The 18,061-nt window shown below is 45.1% G+C and overlaps 1 protein-coding gene and 1 long non-coding RNA gene across 5 annotated transcripts in view; both read left to right on the top strand.

Annotated features, from left to right (window-relative positions):
• Window positions 1-305: 305 nt before the first annotated feature.
• Window positions 306-4,684, top strand: LOC136786299 (uncharacterized). Of its 2 annotated transcripts, none has more exons than XR_001210299.3 (3): window positions 306-1,338; window positions 2,243-2,507; window positions 4,448-4,684. It is a non-coding gene; the product is annotated as an uncharacterized lncRNA (long non-coding RNA). The 2 variants fall into 2 exon arrangements; XR_010825791.1 differs by lacking the exon at window positions 306-1,338 and adding an exon at window positions 1,351-2,129.
• A 4,215-nt stretch (window positions 4,685-8,899) lies between these two features.
• The window catches only part of GALNT17 (polypeptide N-acetylgalactosaminyltransferase 17), a 210,236-nt gene continuing 201,074 nt past the window's right edge, over window positions 8,900-18,061 (top strand). Inside the window, exon 1 of one of the 3 annotated variants that reach the window (XM_048068094.2) lies at window positions 8,900-9,510. In XM_048068094.2, the coding sequence (XP_047924051.1) occupies window positions 9,273-9,510 (238 nt within the window). In that variant the 5' untranslated portion in view covers window positions 8,900-9,272. The remainder of the gene's footprint in view (window positions 9,511-18,061) is intronic. The other 2 variants (XM_013189317.3, XM_066979434.1) reach the window with 2 other exon arrangements.

Here is an 18,061-nt window from a genome sequence, read left to right as displayed (position 1 = left end):
CGAGGGGGGAAGCACTGCACGGCATACAGTGAGGAAGGAAACCAGCAAGCCTAAAGCTTTAAGCGCTGCAGAACTGGTTTACCAGAAGCATATAGGCCTTATAATTAACAGCAAGCATGGAATAACTCTTCAGCCGGTCGCTGGCAAGGCAGCAAAGCTTGAGCGTGCACTCAATAGCAGTAGCGCTCAGAGAACGACGTCCCTTCACTGATTTTTTTCACCTAATGGGATTTTTGAGGCAGTGTGAAGGCAAGCGTTTGGTCTGTACACAGTGCTCTGCTGCAGTGCCTCGAGCAGGTGGTTGAGGCAGAGCGCTTCTGGGGCAGGGGCACTTCCCTGGGGCTGAGCACAGCCGTGTTGCTCGGCTCTACTGCAAACCAGGGGTGCAGTTTGAATGAAGCCCTCCTCCTCCTTATGCTTCATTCCCCTTCTGCACTGAGTGACAGGGAAATACGCAGGCACTGCGATCACACGGATCAAGAGACTTGGATAGACTCTCACAGCCTTTTTCCTTAAAAAAATATTCCTCTCTGCAAGATCTTCAGTCCTTTGGGTATGCATTTTAGAAGCAGGGGCTAGTACATAAATCTCTCTCTGCTTCCTTAAAGATGTCATCTTTCACCCACAACAAATGCTATTGTGGGGAAGAAAACAGAAAATAGTTGGCCATTCTTCTGAAATGAAAGCAGCAATCTTCAAAGCTGAAAACAATTGCTTCAGGGGAACTCAATAACTGCTTGGACCATGTGAAAACAGGCAGTTTGTATCAAGATCAGCAACTGTGTTATCAGGCTGGAGCTACTGGTGGAGATGTTTGCATCTAACCCCAAGCAGCGGCTGGAATGGTGCTTCACCAGGGCGTGGGTGGTCTGTGTTTGGTGACAGAGAAGATAGCGTGAATCCTGCTTTCATAACCAGGGAGAAAATAACAGGCTGTTTTGAGCACTAGCTTTCATTTGATGGAGCAAGTCGTAGTTTTTACTCAGCATGGATGAGCCTGACTAAAAAGCACAAGTCAGCCAAAAGTGACTTGTGCTGTCCCCAGTCTCCTACAGCAGCTTCATCTAGATGTTAAACGAGAGGAGGAGGAAGCAGAGGTGGCAGGTTTTGCCCTGAATGACTTGCCAGCTGAGAATACTTGGAATAAAAAGGTAACTCCTACTTGAAAAGAGCTGCTTTAAGGAGCGTCCACCCTGGGTTTTGCACCTTTGTAGCCTCTACCTCCCAAAATCCCCACCCAAGGCCAGAGTTGGGGAATATTCTGGCAGCATTATTGAGCTGAGGATTTCAGTATGCTTCTCAGGGCTGCTTAACAACAAGAAGATACAAACAGAAAATGTAAGTTTGTGCAGTATTTGTGCAAGGGGACACCTGCCCAAGATCTCCCTTTCCCCATAGGCACCAGCTTTTCAGAACTGCTCAGTGTGTTGGGATTTATGTGAAGAGTGGAATTCTGAAAATCTAGCCTCAGTTTAGTGCCTGTGTGGTCCACGACTACCCTGAAAAATCACCTTGCCCAACAGATACCCAGTGAATCAACAAGAAGTCTGGAATAAAACCTGCTTGTGTATTTGTTTCCCACTCTGACTTTTATTGAATCCCACAGTGAAACAGTACCTTGTATTTATCTATGAGGAATTGCTGAGACATGCAGTTGGTATGTTTTAAAAAAGTGCTTCAACAAAACATTAATTTTGTTCCGGGGAATCTATATATGAAAAGGCTTTGTGATAGGAGGGAATTCAGTTGATTAATTCAAAGTATAAACATACATGTGTCTGTTTCTTGACCTACTTATGCTTCTAAACATTAGAACTGCTTTGAAGTATTTCTTTGCTGGGATGTAGACCTCTTGAAATTTTTATGAGAAGTATCTTTTAAATTCTGTAACAAGAACTTTTATTAATCTTTATCAGTGAGATTTAATTAGTGTGATGCAGTACACACGTTGGCATTCATTAAGCAGTTGTTGCAATCTGTGGTACCTCTTTATTGGGAGGTTTACATTTTTTAAGGTTATAATACTGGGTATTACTTCCAGATGGTCAGCCACCATTCACAGTCGCAGCAGGACAAAAGCTGCTGTAGCATGACTGTAACATAGCTGAAGCACAAATTCAGTGCGAGAGGTATCTTAATTATCTAAAAAAGAATTACATGGAAAAGACTTAAAGAAACAAGTTATCTGTGTGCGCTGCCTTGTAAAATTCACAGTATTTTTTTTTGTTGCTTTTTGTTTAAGATGACACTATTTTTGACTTCAATGGGTGGAGAGCTGTGTTAGATAAGGAAGAAAAGGCAAGGTGTTGGTTTCCCAACGGTACCTGTGTCTGCACCATGTCCAAGTCTCAAGGGACACATCCTCAGCGCAGCTTCTGTGCCTCCTGCCCTGCGTGGCTGCGGCTGGGAGAGCCACGCGTGGCACCCCCAGGAGTCCGTGGCTTCAGAAGACGCATTGGGTCTTTCCCTCAACCCCAAGCTGAAAACTTAATACAAAGGATAGAGTGGTAAGTTATTCCTGAGCGTGGGCTTCAGCCTCTAGAAAGTCCTCAGAGCCAGGCTTAACGAGCAGCAGGGCAGGGATGCTCCATCTCTAGGATGTCTTCTGCTGAGGCCAGACTCCTACAGGAAACAAGATCAGGCTTTTAGGGAGAAAAAGTAAACCTTGAAAGGTTTAGTCAGTCAAAGCAGACTGACCTGTCTACAACTTCATGCTATCACATGTGCACTTCTGAGAATCAAATAAGGGGATACTGCAATGTTAGTACGAACAGGGGTATGCTACAAATTGGGCTTAGTGAGATTTCTGGATTTCCCTGCTTTCTGTTGGCATAGAGGTACTCCACTGGTGTTGAAGGGGTTATCAGCTGTGGGTTCACCTGGAACTTGAGTTTGATGTCAAACCAAGCTCTTGGTACCAAAGGCTCTTGGTTTGAGCCTGGCCAGGTTGTTTTTAACATCTCTTAATTTTCTTGAGAATTTAGAGCCCATTTCTCAAAGATCTTCAGGTATCTTTTTGTTTGCACATGTAACATGAAGAAATAATAGTATTTCCTACCTCAAATGAAGGAGTATGAGGTGATTAGGTGCTGTAATAACATCGGCCATGTTTGTTATCTAGTATACAGAGGAGTAAATGGGGGTTCTTTTCTGGTCACACAAAAAGCTAATTTTGTGTTTTAAAAGACTTTTTTATTTTTTTTTCTATGCTTTGTCAAAATTTCAATGAACTTGCTCTTCTCCCTTCCTCTCAGTTTTTTGAGAAAGAAGCTGAACCTTTTGAAACCAGCTTTAATAAGAAAAATATGTAGGAGTTAGCATTCAGAGTGGTGACCAGAATCTGAAATGCAAAGCAGCAAAACAAAAGAATATTTGAGCTATAAGCTATGATTTTGCCTTTTCTGAGTGAGCTCTTTCATTTCTAAATTCAGTCAAGATTTGAAGCCATTCTAGAAACTTCAGGAGTGCTGATCCTGGAAGATACTTATTGATAATCCTTGCAAAGATCTCGTTTTAATATCCTTGAGGGAACTATAAAGCAACCTCATAAGCTAAAAGCACAATATGTTGCTTGTTTTTCACAGCATTTCACTGATGTGTCAGTGATGAGCTGTCCATGCTCACAGTCTGAACTTAAAAAATCATGAAATATGAATAGAATCATTGTAATGTAGAACTAAATGTGTTTCCAAACTTTAAAGATGAAACTGGGGAGAAAGTTACTTTTGTGCATTAGCTAGCCATTCTTGTAGCTTAGAAAATCATAAGGCTGGAGATAAAGTGTTCGCTCCTTGGTTAAATACATGCTTAAGTTACTGCCAAAAATGAATCCAGAAAGAGCACACAATGTACCATCAACTTTTTACATTAGCTTCTAAAGGGATATATATACATAAATATTTTTTTCCCCCCAAGTGCTTAATCATTTTGTGAGATCAGGCCTCACATGATCAGTGAAATTCAGCACTGTCACTGACCCTTGCTATGCCGGCACTACTGCATTTTCTGGACCAGCATTTGGACCGCAGCTCCCCACAGAAGAGCCTTATGCCTTGGGTCATATCGTAGCTACAATTCCTGAACTGACTGCGTGCTGTGTGCATCTTACAGCAGCTTTTAGCATTTCACGGGGCAAATTCCTGCATGGAGAAGATGCCAGTGTGAAAAATAAAGACATAAGTGATAGGGATGCTTGAATTCACCTGACCTATCTCGAGGGAGGACTCTCTCAGTGGTTTCAGACAGCAGAGAAATAACATTAAATAATCAGGAATTCTCAAATGTTTGAGAGAAAAATGAAAGGCTGGCAATTTCTGGGCATCACCTGAAGCCTGCAAACAAAGAAGAAACCCGATTGTGCTAACAAATACTCTAGGCGGATTTTGAAGAAGAATCTCATGGCTTTAAATGGAAGCCTTGTTATTATTATTATTTTATTCTCTTGCAGATCGTGGTTCTTCTGGCAATTCAAAGTCACAGGCTAATTTACGTGGGTCAAACGAACTTTTCTAAGACAACCCAAATATCTGCTTTCTTATGCCACAAATGTAGACATTTAGGCTTCCCAGGTGGGTGCAGAGCATCCTGGTGACACCCTCACTCTGCCAGCCTGTGGGAGCAGCTGGGAGAGGACTGAGCCGGAGCTGATAGGAGACGCCTGCGCTGCCTGCCCTGGAGAACACAACGCTGGCAGTGGCTCCAGTAAGTAGCATGACAATGGATTTTTCTGCGGAGTAGCAGAGATGCCAGGGATGTACAAAGAGTCTGCCTAGCAGACATGGCATCGCGCTGCTGTTACATACTTTTAAAGTAATTTGGATGAGATAACCTCTGCAAACTAAGTTATTTTTGTATTTTTAATTCTTCTTGTACCTAGCAGCTAGTGTTCACTGTATTTTAAGGAGCGGAGATTTTAGCTAAAGGATTACTACGTTGTTAATCAATCTATTGAATATTCATGATTTAGTGCATTTTTCCCCCACAGAAGGAGAGAAGTAATTATTTTGGCTAGCACTTGAAAGGCGTGTGTAGTGTTGATAGAAACTCTTCTGTACTAGGCAAAAATAGAATTTTTCTATTAGACATGCAAACTGATCTTTTCTCCCTGATACCAATAAATACCCTTTAGTTCTTCTTTTCTGTTTTGTAATATTCCATGCCTTTTTTTTTTTCTTGTGAGGAAGTAATGAAAGTGCACAAACTGAGGAAGAAAAGGGAAAAAAAAAAAAAGGAAACAACCTCCAGTGAAGGTTGAGCTAGTCCTTGTTGAAACCCTGATTTAGAGAGTGGGGTCTTGACAGACATTTTCACATTTACTGTACACTAACACTTTGCATAGACATTTACATTTTCTTAAGTCTCTTGCTGTGATGCAAATCTTAAATACTGGTTGGTGGAGTGTGTGAGGCTTGTTACCGTAAAAGCGGCGAATAAAACTCTCTAAGACTTACTTTGAAATCTTAGCGGGCATTCTTTATTATCAAAGCTGCAGCGTTGGAGACACGGGGATTGCTCTGCCAAAGTGTGTCTGCCTTATCAATGCGGACCAAACAGCCTTCGAATCACAAGGTTTACATGTTCATTACACTCATGGAATTATTTACAGATGTTCCTGCTATCTGTGCAGACTCAATGAATTGAGTCAATGGTCCTGGTGGTCATTGAGGCCTCTTCACCTTTGCCTGCTGGCTAGCCCTGAGCTTGGTTTTTGCTTTCCCTTCTTTAAATGTTATTTTGCTGATGTGCCAACTCCAGTTGAGTTATGCACACTGTTCCATTTCCTTCTTATCTTCCATCTCCCAGGTCGATCAACCACATGTTGCAACCCTTCCACTGCTTCCTTAGGTTATTAGTGCTTAACTATATTGAATGTAAAGCACAAAAATTCCTTACTAGGCAGGACACATAGTACAAGGGTTTTTCCTTGTAGTATTATCCCTATCAGTTCCTTCCTATCAGTATTAGTCAGGCCAAGAGACCTATCCGTACCAGGCTGTTCTCAAGACTTTTATGACACAAAGCGTATTTTCTGACGTCCTGCTGATGTACATCCTCGGTAGATTTTGTCCTTATTGGTTTTTGCTCTGTAAAGTATACTGCTTTCTCCCATGTGGGGAGGCATAAAGGCATCTGCTGGCAGATATTAGTGCAACTCAATGACGCAGATAGCTTTAGGCTATTCGGAAATATGGTAGAGTTGGCCAACTCTTGTGCAGAGCGTGCTAGCAGTTGGTACTCGGGAGAGCTACAGGGCATGTAATGATTGCTGCTAATTCTTTGGAGTTTGAGCCCTAGCAGTTTCTAGGATCTTGATCATCACACCAGAAGTGATCGGCTACAGAAAGCTGAGCAAAGTGAGATGGCTCCCTGTGAGTAAAGCAAGGGCAAACTCAAACTGTTGCTGCTGGTAAGAAGTAGAAAGGTCCTGTGAAACATGTAATGTTGCAAACCAGTTAGGGAGAGGAGAGATCAGTTTCTTTGTAAGGTGTCCCCCTGTCCCCACTCCTTCCCAAAAGGCCAATGCTGATTCACATTAGGAGTTTTGTGTAGGCAAAGAATTTGCCCAGTTGCACCTCTTCCCCCTGAGGCCAGCAGGAGAAAACCTCTCTCCTGTGTAATGGAGATGTTTTGCAGGTGGGCTGGCTGAATGTCCCAGATGATGGCTGTTTGTCAGCTAACGCAGCTTCAAAGTCTGTACTGTTTAGTTCTGCCTTTTATATAAAGAAAAGCAGCAACAATAACAGGTACCTGGGAAAGTTTTTAAAAATCATCCAGGATATGAGTGGAGCTGTTGAATGTGGGTATTCTTGATTTATTTACAGCTCATGCTGTTTCCCAAACAATATATAACTTCAATTTATTTTTCGTACAGGTTTTTGGATGTATTTATTTTGTCCTGGCACGTTGTCTTCATGGCGACCACGTGCTGTCCACAGGCCCACCATAAGGTGGGTTGTGGCTTTCTTCTTCCATCCCTGCTTTGTCTGGGGACTTACTTCTGCTCCTTTCAGAAGGGGGGTGGTAAAAAAATGCTCTCCTTCTCCTTTAGCAAGGAGCTGACTGAAACTCTCAAATTCAGTCTGTGCTTGCAGATTGAATTGTCCAAGGGGGGCAGTCTAGAAATCAAATGTGAAAATGGGAAGGTTATTGCTTTAGTCAAGCAGCTTTACAAACCCTTTAATAATACCAGCCTGGGTTCTTTGGACTTGAGCTGCAAGGATTTTAGCAAGGTAAGAGTTAATTTTTTTTTTTTTTGCTTTGTTTCAGTTGCATGGGGTGGTTTTTATTTGTCATTTTTATTTTTTGGGGGGAGTTTTTTTTTTTTTCTTCCCATTAGGGTTATATTATATAACAGCCATGTGTCAAAATTTCTTAAATCTATTTTTTTTTACAACCAGTGTTTTATAATTAAAATAGATCTTGCTGTTCCTTTGTAATGCAACAACACTTAATTCAGTGGGAGCACCGTGTAACGAAGGACTTGCAGGAATGGTCTCTACATCCAATACTGCTTTAAAATAAGCAGCAGGTAGTTTTCTGTTTATTTCTGAATATTCTGTGTCCTATTTCTGTTTTATTTCTCAATATTTCTGCCTCCTGACAGTCTAGAGGCTATGTGGCCTTGCTTTTTGGTAAACAACTCTGCAAAGTTGTTTTGTGTTTTTGTGCATTTTTTACATTGCTATTATTGATAGAGGGAAAAAAAGTATCAGTAGACAGCTCTGGAGACAGAACACTTAAGCTTACCATGTGCCAAAACACCCCAGACAACCCCCAAACCTGCAGGTGTATTGGTAAGCTTCCCCTCAGTGCCAGCAAAAAACTTTCATGGTTTTCAGGAATATCTAAGGTAGAGGAAGCTTCATATCTTTAAAATCATTCACAGTTTTACCCTCTTTACCCTCTCAGGTGAAAGCCCTGTAAATGGGAGCGTGGATGACTGACCGACTGCCTTATTTCAACATCTGTCTACAGGAAATGTGCCTGACTCCCTTTTCTTTGGGATTGTAGCAGCATCCTGGATCTTAAGGTAGAAACCATAAAGGGTTGCACATACAGTAAGTACTAAGTTTAAACTCCCAGTCCTTTAAAGCAATTTTAGGTTTGTTTCCATGGCATTTTTTCCCCTTTTTTAATTATGGCTTGAAGGTGAGAGGGGATATTCTTGCATCTCGAGAAGGTGCCTTGTATGATCCAATGAGTCAGTGTTTGAGCTTCTAATCCATTTTCATGTCATCGTTCTGAAAAGCAGGGCTGACTGTGGCAAACTGATAAAGCTCTAAAGAGAGAGAGCTTACTGCAGCTGTTCTGTTCGTAGGCGCCCTCTCGGATGAGAACTTTCAGTATTCTGGCACTGAAATGTTGGACTTGAATTCCTGTTTGTGGTATTTAGCGTTACAGCAATGTAAACCTGGGAGCGTAGGTGATCGGAGCTGACCACCTCGGTGCTTGATGCAGAACGTTTGGGGAGAGAGGGGAAAGCAGGACGGTCTGCAGCTCGTGATTAAACGTTTGTGTGCGGACAGCCTCCATCCATGTGGGACACAGCGTCCATCGCGGGAAGCCCCAGAGCCAAGCTGGGGCAGGGACCCCGCGTCGGGCCGGGGGCGCCTGAACCCCCCCGGCACGGAAACTTTCCGAGCAGCCCCTGCACATCCCAGCCAGCCGGGGCGTTACGGCTCGGGGCAGGCCGGGGGGAGCCCGAGGGGCTGGTGTGAGGGGGTACGCGCGCACCGACCCCTCCGGCCGGCCCCGCCGCCAGGCCCGGCCCGGCGCCTCTCCCCCGAGCGTGCGCTGAGAGGGGCGGGGGCCGCTCCGCGACCGCCCCCAACTCCCCGCTCCCCGCCCCGCCGCGCTGCGGCCGGGAGGCGGCGGCTGCGGCCGGGGAGGGCCCGAGAGGGGCCGGGAGGAGCCGTGCGGGAGCGAGGAGGGAGCGGGAGGAGCCGCGAGGGGCCACGAGGGCCATGCCCCCACCCCGCACCGCGCCGCCGGCGGAGGCGGGCGCGGCGCTGCCGCAAGGCGCCCTGCGCCGGGCATGAAGTTACGGCGGAGCGGGGCGGGCGGCGCCTCCCCCGGGCGGCCGTAGCCCCGGGGCGGGCTCGGCACAGCCTCGGCAGCCGCCCCGCAGCTCCCCGCAGCTCCCCGCAGCGCGGTGCCGGAGCCGGAGCCGTGCCGGAGCCGAGCGATGTGCGCGCCGCGGCCGGCACCTGCCGCCCCGCTCCCCTAGCGCCTGCTGGCAGCGCGGCGGCTGGAGGTGCCCCTCGGGAAGTTTGATGGCTTCTTTGCGGAGAGTCAAAGTCCTGCTGGTGTTAAACCTGATCGCGGTGGCTGGCTTCGTCCTCTTCCTGGCCAAGTGCAGACCCATCACGGCCAAGAGCGGCGACTCTTTCCACGACGTCCATCCCAGGGCAGAAGTGGTCAACTTGACAGCCCACGGCATCGGCTCCATCCAGGATGCGGTGCTGAAGAGGCTCTCCCTCCTGGAAGACATAGTCTACAGGCAGCTCAATGGTAGGAGTGCGTCTGCTTTTAATGCCTTTTGGGCACGGGTGGGAGCGTGAGCTGAGGCAGAGAGCGAGCGTGACGATTTCTTGAAGTTTTCGTGCTAGAACTGTGCCCTTTCCCATGTTATCGTGAACACGGAGCTTCAGCTGACTGAATTGATTTGCAATCTGATTTCCAAGTTCTGTTCGTGTTAAAGGCTCAGAGTACCTTGCACAGGATGGGAGGAAAGCATAATAACATAATGCCGGCTTTCAGGTTTGTAGTACTGGCCAGGAAATTACAGTGTCATGATTTCTACATCAAATGAGAAGGGTGTTCAGTGGCCAAATACAGGGTTGGAGCAGCACGGCTTATATTGATTGAGGGAATGGCTTTAACCACTGCCGAGCTGTCCTTTTTGGACGGATCTTTTAAATGGCTAAAGCACATTACGTTGTTGGAGTGCTGAAGGTCAGAAAGCAAATTGCACTTTCTGTAATAAGTTAAGCAAACAATTCAGTATTTCCTATGGCTTAGCCTTGACAGCTGCTAATTAAAACCTCAAGTAATGCTTCTCTTTATAGTGTAGCAAAGGGATTTCTATTAAAATCTCACCAGGTTCAGTAGTTGTGAAATGTAGAAAGGGAGTTTTAAAGATGCCGCGTGGGATAGAGAAACATGCTGTAAAGACGTAAGAAATCTAGGTGAGCTATCTAATTAAAACACTGACTGTGGAAGCTAATTTTTTTAAAAACTGTTCCCCATAGATTCACAACTGGGAATGTGATCTCAATCAAGTCTTCCACTTCTTCCTTCGCATCTCTGTAGCTCTAAACGACTACCAGCTTTTGTATTGCAGAATTAGCAGAGTTAGTGTTTTTGGCAGTGGCAGTGCGATTCCCTCCCTGACTTTTGAATATGAAGCTAATGCATGATTCCGTGCTGCGTTCAGCTGAAAGCCGGCGTGCATCGTGTCTCTGTGCTGGATCGGAGCTACTGCTGCTTGCACTTCAGCACCGAGGATGTGAGGCAGGTGGGGGAATGCAGCGTACTCTTCCTGGTGTCTGATAGTTGTCTTGGTCAGCATCTGTGCTTTGTTGAAGGTGCTGTATGAAAGGAGAAGCACTCAGCGGAGTAGGGAAGTGTTATTTATACTGTTACTTTATGCACTTGCATGCAATGCCTGTCCTGTCCGTGAGAACAGCTAGCATCACAAGATGTTGAGGCAGCACTGTAGGGTGACAAACAAGGTGAAATGAAAGAACGACAAGGGATAAGGTGGAGAAGTGTGCGTCATGTACAAGGAAACAAACTTGGTGCTGGTGGATACTGCACAGGGCAGAAGTTTCCAGGAAGGTTTAGCCACTTTACCTAAAAAGGGGCGATAGCTGCAGTTCAAGATAGGAGACCACATGCTGGGACTGTGGTATTGGACCTATAATCATGATGCCATCTACCAGCCCCCAAATTCAGAGGGAGAGCTGAAATCATAAGCTAGTGCTCTTCTGTGGAGGTAAACAGGAGGGTCCCTGCTCTGATGTGCTCTGAGGGATGCTTTTAGAGCTAGCTGGTGCGCGAGGGCAGCTCTGGATGTGCCGTGTCGGCGGGAGGCTGCTTAGTGCTGCGGAGCAGCTGTGCACCTGGAGAACAGGGGAGGCAGAGAGGTGGCAGATGCATTGCCCGTATCACAAATGTTTTCTTAGGACAGGCAGGAAGCTGAGCACATAAATACAACGTCTTGCCTGGCCTCTGCGTGCTGGGGTGATTTATGGCATTGCTGATGAGTCCGGCTGAAAAATAGCTCTGGTGTAGCAGTTACGTAACTTTGGGCCAAGTGTATATTTGGTACGTGTGATTTTTAGGGAAAGTACCATGTGCTCTGTTCCCTGAGAGATGTCTGTGTTGTGCTTCAGCAAGGCACGGGTTCAGAGCATGATGCGGGAGGGCTGTGTGAACCCCGTCAGCACCCCCAGCTCCGAAAGGATGCAGCCACAGCCAGGTGTGCTGAGACAGTCGGTGGGATGGAGGATGCGGAGCAGCTGGACCAGCTTCCCTGCCAGGAGTTTGCTGAGCCCCCATCGGAGCTCGGTCTTCTCCTGGGTGCTTGTCGAATAGTTAAAGCTGAAATCTTAGTGTCTGTGTGAAGTGCGCAGATATGAGCTCATTTCATTTTTTCTCTTTTTAGGATAGGAAAGTAGCATGCTGGTGACAAGTGCCAAACAAAGCCCGCCATATGCTCTTTGACAAGTTCCCTACACAACGCGTCCACCGAGAGAATTTGTTCTGGTGCTTGAAGTTGTCTTTAGTTTTCAGTCTGACCTGTGGTTTAGCATGTATGAAATGTTTTAGTATCCTGTAGCATAGCACAAGGGAAGCCTGCAGCTCAGGGAGCGCTGGGAAATGTTCGGCCAAAGAGAGAAACTGAAACACAGTTTGGGTGGAATCAGCTATGGATTTTTGTCTGTGTTACAGGACTTGGCTGGATTTCAGTGCGAGCTGAAGCCATCTTTAAAAAAGTGAATTTTTTTAAAGGCTGCAATTCTGTAAAGATCAAATGAGCAATCTGATCATGCCATTGCTCTGTTTTTAGTTTTCTGAATCGTGGTATAAAACATATCAGAAAGAACAGCTCTCTCTGGTATGGCAACCCTCATTTTATATGTGCGCCTGTTTATTTCTGTGCTGGCTATAAAAGCAAGCTAAACAACACTATATGCCTCTGGTCTGGTAAAGGAGTGATTTTACACAATCATTCCTTTTGAATGATGTTCCTCTGCATTGCCATTCTGGAAACAGCACCAGGATGGATCTTACTCCTCAGAGTAGATGCTCTTTGTGCACAAACAGCTGTCCCAAACGTGACCTGATCTGCAGCCCGCAGTGACGTCTCATTTTCCAGGTGATGCATCTTGCTGGTCTTGTAGTGTTTTCTGGCTGCAGTTAGGTGGCTTTGTCATTGCACAACCACGGGACGCTTGTTTCAGATGCTGGAGGAAAAGAGCACTGTGGGAATACTGAACTGGGCTGGGGATTGGCGATTAATTGCATCAAATGTTGCCCTTGCTTAGTTTTTGCCTTGGAGTCATTCGTACAGAATCTGTGAGAAGACTTAGACCTGTGCAAATTTGTCTTTTCACTCTTTTTTTGGCCTAAACCTGATTGAAAACTATACGCGTGCTTTGTTCTTTTTAAAAATTTATTATTGCTCCTTAGTTCATTGCACAAGTCTTGTGTTTTTTGCCTCTTGATTTTCTGTTGTTCTTTGCTCATCTCTCATCAGATGGCTCCCACAGTCACAAAGAAGTATGTGGGTGACCTTTGAATAGTCTATTGAAATGGAGGTTTTTGTTTGGGCACACGCTTATCTCAGAATTCAGAGGATTTTTAATTTCTGTAGTCATTCTGTGGATGGAATTTTCTTGTTGAGCAGATGTTAACAGAAAGCTAATGAAGGTCTGAAAGGAACGTGTGCATTTTATTTTGGGTATTAACCACAACTTGTCTTTTTGATTCAAACATTTTGTTGGTTTTTTTTTTTTTTTAATGGTGGCATTTACATAAGTGAAAATTGTGGTCCAGATTACCTCCAACTTCATGGAGATTCACACAAATGAACTTTCAGTTTGGGTCCTTGTTCACAAAGAGGGGACCTCTGTGCCGATGTAAAAGGCAAACTAGTTAGCTAGGGAGGAGCTGGAATAAAGACTCAGAAGAGTGCAGTCAGTATCTGCTGCAACCGTACGCCCCCTGAGAAGTGCTGGGGTAAGGTTCTTTGATTTACCTACCTTGCCCCTTTGGGGCTATTGCTGAATCCCACTTACAACCAGAAGGAATTCGAGAAATGTGTTTGTAGGATCCTGAAACCACAAAGGCAGGTCAAACTTCTTAACACCAAATTGCTGTGTCCTGAGATCAGTGGAATATATGATGAGTGACGTGATTTGAGGAAAGCTACAGCTTACCTGAAGAGACAGCTTACAAAGGTTTTTCTCACTGTGAGATCCTTCTTGATGGGATGTGTTGCACAGTGAGTAGCCGCTCGTCTTCCCTCCTGCAAGCAAGAGCCGTGGGGGAATTGCCCAGCTGGCTTTGTTTGGATGTTTCTTCTTCCTTGAGCTTTTGCACTTCTCTGCTCCGCTTCCCTTTATCCTCTTGAGGGTGAGCTTGATCCCAGCCTGGGTGTGCAAAAGGGAAACGTTCACAGCAATGCAGGATGTGTTCACTCTGAGACAGAGAGGATAAGGCTGCTGCGTGCCTTTGGCAACGCCTGCCCAAGGTAGGAGGTGCGTTAGGAGGTTGGGTGTTGCCCGCCAAGATGCTGGTGGGATGCGTAGGGCCCATAAGCAGTTTCTCTTAAGTGTGCAGAGTGCCAGGGCTGCGCTGATGAATGTTCATGCCAGGCACAAGGATATGATTTTGTGTGTTAGTTGGTGGTGTTTTTTTTTTTGTCTTGTCCCTGTCCCTCTGGGTCTGATCCTACACTAAAGTGGGCAATCCGAACCCTGCTTGCCAGATGCTCTTGAAGTCAATGTAGGAACAGTGCAGTCATTGAGTAGTGCTGCCTGTAGGAGAATAAGAATCGCAGGGGGGAGTTCTCCAAATAAACCCCTGTTTTGCCTGTTCGGAAGCCATCACCCACGTCTGCCATTGCTAAGCACCCTGAGCAAATACCAGTAAATTAGTTCTGCTGCTCACGGGCTATCTGAGGCAGTTATTTAGCCACCTCCCTGGTGTGCTGGGGTAAACATCTGCATGGCTACTTGAGCCTGTTCAGCAGAGCTCCGGGTCGTGGGTTAAAGCCTCCAAGGAGTGTGCAGGCTGCGAAGTCCCCGTCCAGTGCTTTTTGGCTGGTGCACAGCAAGAGCTAAACCTAGCGAGCAATCAGCTGCCTTGAAGTCAGTTAGACAGGAATGATGTGGTATCTTTCGGAGGAGAGTGGAAAAAAACAAATTTCAATATCAAAGTTCTTTACTTTGTGCTAAATATTAGTAAGACAGAGAGCGCTCTGTAAGGACACTGCTGACTCACCTGAAACTTGTCATTTAATTTTTACTTTTTAAACTCACAAGAGATGATGTACAAGATCAGAAGGAATAAAAGGTATTTGCAAATTGCTGAAAAACATCACTGGCGTTGCTAGAGTGGCCAGCAATGAAGAAGTGCTGGAGTGGAGCTGGCCAGAAAATAGGTGATCAGAGTTTTCTTTTTATTTTCCCCGTGCACTCAAGAAGTCCACAAAGTAGACTGCTGCTGTAGCAAATGTTAAAAGTTGAAGAGGAACTTCAAATTCCGTGTCAGTTAAATAAGCCTATGTTCATTTTTTTAAACAAGCTTGCATCTGTGCTTTTGCACACAGAATTATTTGCACATGCTGAGATATGAACAAGTGCATGCCAGCAGCCTCCATGCACACAGATTGTGCTCTCGTCTGCTTATCCAATTAGGAAATTAACTTTGTGGGGGTTGCATATGGGCATGGAGGCAGATACTGAAACACAGCCTTTTGCGTGGTCTTACTATCCCTCTTGTGAAGTGGCACTTAATTAACTTAAAACACTTTAGAGATACGTGGATTTACTTCCCATAAGAATAAGATAATGCTTATCTTCTATAACACTTATCATCTTCAGAGTACATTACAAACTTAGCTAACTACCAAGTATAGAAAATTATATATGTAAATAAAGCAGATTAAAAGCTGTTCCATCAGCCATTTAGTAGTATGTAGTAGTGTTACACCCATAGATTAGCAATATTAAAATTTCCTTACAGGTAGGTAATATATAACTAAAGCACTAAGAAATTCTCTGATTAAGATAAGCAGCTGAATGTAAAAACTGGAGAGTAGAGAAATGCTGTTTATAGGTGGAATGGGCCAAGCTTTAATCACGTTAATGAAATCTATGAAGAGCAATTTTGATTTGGAGCACAGCCTTGCTGGGCAAAATCCTTTGATATAAGAAATGATGATGTAGAGATAAAGTATACAGTGATATGCTGTGGTGGATGTGAGTGTTGTATTAACTGATGGTTATCACACAGGATCTGATATACTGTTTTCCCGGTCTATTCCACTGCCATGATGTTTTTGAAGTAGAAACTAGATCATTTTACATAGCCTTATGTAGCAACCTGATAAAAAATTACAGCTTTAATATCAATTGTATACCTAACAGATTTGGCTATCTTATTCTCCATTGTGAATAATGCAAATTATCCACATTCGGTACATGCTTTTAAAAGTTCTCAGCCTAAGTCGGTAACTGCTGGAGCGTGGTCTGTGGAGAGAGTCTTCAGGCACCTGAGAGCTGCTGCCTGTAAGTTATCCTTATCAGGTCCATGGAAATTGCATCTGATACTGATCAAAGACTGAATAAAACAATAAATACTCTTTGGAGAAATAATAGAGTTAAAAGATGAAGCTTCAGATAGTCACTTAGGAAGCATCTGGAAGCTGAGACGTTAACGTGACATTTAGTTTACAACCCGGCTGACTAGGAACTGATAGATAATTTTTGTTTTCGATAGTTGTTTGGCATCATCAACCGAATATTCACTGTCGTTGGCAATGAATGAGTAATAAGCCACTAACACGTTTATCATGCAGAGACAACACAGGAATCATGAGATGCAACAGCAATGACTAGAAAATAGTGACAATGTTGGTATTTTATTCTTGCATATTAATTCGTGTCTGCCTGACTGGAGAAATGGAACCTTAGCTCAATAATAAATTTTGCAAACATACGTTAGATTTAGGCTACCAAATGAGTTACGAGAGCTTGCAGAGGTTTATTTTTAAGGATAGAGAAAAATCCGAAACAAAGCACAAAAAACAGGTGCTGTAATTATTATGTGAATTCCTGTATTATTTCCCAGCCTCAGTCCCAGTCAGTAGTGAGCTTAGTAAGAGACATTTGGAATTGGATGCATTTGGCAAAACACGGGCATGTAGTGACATTTCAGCGCCCGAAGGCATCCTGCCCGGCTTCCAGCTGCCACTCCAGAAGGGCACGACTCTGCTGTCGGTGGAGTGTCACATCTGCTGGGCTCGCGCAGCATCTTGGATATCCCGAGGCCTTTCGAATGGCAGCAGGCATTGCTTAGACAACAGTCCCACGCTTGTGCCTTGGAGATCTTCCGCTTTGATCAGAGAGGACAGACAGACGAAGCTGGCTTTAGGCGTATGCTGCCAATGCGCTTGGATTTTGGGGAGTCCTTCTGCTGTGATGTTGGCCACCATTTTCCCTCATTACTTCTCTCCTGGCAAAAGTTGCACATTTCCTATATGGAAATGCTGCACATAGCATGTGAGCAAAGCTGCTGGTTAGTAAGGCATAGCACAAAAGAGAACAGAAATGAGTGTTCTCAGGTAATTAAAAAGGTTTTACTCATTTTGTGATTTATGCCACTAATCTTTATATAAAACTCAACAATCTGGTCCAGATGTTACGGCGGGCTGGCAGGCTGCTCACTCTCAGCTCCTGCAGATGCGCTTGGATCCTGGGGTAGGTGAGGACATTCTGCACGTCAAAATATTAAACTTAAAAGGGAGACGTTTTCTGCAAGATGTTCGCATTGAAGTCTGTAAGCAGCTGTTCAAACTGAACGTGCTCAGTATTGACCCTACCGATCAGTCAACAGCAGCGATTTGACTTCAGTAACGTATCCTAGTGGTACAGTATTATTTTCCCTAAACAGTTTTGGGAGTACTAGCAACTGCATTCTAGCCCCCAATCCCCATGGTCAAATTTCTCCAGGAAATTGTCGAATGCTTTTACATTTTATTGCTACAAGCATGGCTAGCTCTGCCTATAAATCTAATAGCTTATCGACCCGCATTCTGACATTCACTGACAGTTATCTAAAAATAATGCGGTAATGATGCAACGAGAGCCCCACGCACCACGCTACGTTAAAGGAGAGTGCTATGCAGAGCCTCGCGCTGCTGACATTGAGCAATTACACGCTGTGCCTCCGATGCAGCCTCGTGGCTTTGATGCTTGCGTTGGTGGGGAGATGCAAAGTTATCTGAAGAAGAAAGACAATTCCCTGAAATCAGGAGTGAGTTGGAGAAGATCACAGCGTGTGCCTTTTCCTATTAAAATAATCCTGATCTGTACTTGTCTGCATGTTAGTGCGAGGAGTAGCGGTTCCTGTGGTGCTGCCCTCCCTGGCATTCACTCGGATGCCCAGTACCCACAGCCCGTGAAGCTGTCGGGTGTCTGCCGTATCACAGCACTTGGTCGGGCCTGCGATAGGAAATACCCGCAGTGTCACGGTAGCTGTAATACAACGGTAATACGAGAACTCGTGGTGAATGGATTTTGTAAAATAGGGATCTTCCCGGGTTGCATAACCCAGGCTGTTCTGTAAGGACACTGCTCCTCCCCCGGTAGGGAAATGGAAGATCTCTCAAAAGCCGGGGCTGTGGCACGCAGAGTAACTCCCCGTGCCTTGTCGTACCTGGTTACCTCGTCGTAGTGCATGCAGTAAAATGACCTGTGTCACGTCAGCATCGCACACTGAGGAATGGAGGGGGATCTTCAGTCCCTCTTCCCCTTGGTAGCCTTGCCTT

Source organism: Anser cygnoides, chromosome 18 (assembly GCF_040182565.1).
Source record: "Anser cygnoides isolate HZ-2024a breed goose chromosome 18, Taihu_goose_T2T_genome, whole genome shotgun sequence".
Taxonomy (NCBI): Eukaryota; Metazoa; Chordata; class Aves; order Anseriformes; family Anatidae; genus Anser; species Anser cygnoides.
The sequence above is the reverse complement of the archived record's forward strand: the minus strand, read 5'-3'. Positions and strand labels throughout refer to the sequence as shown.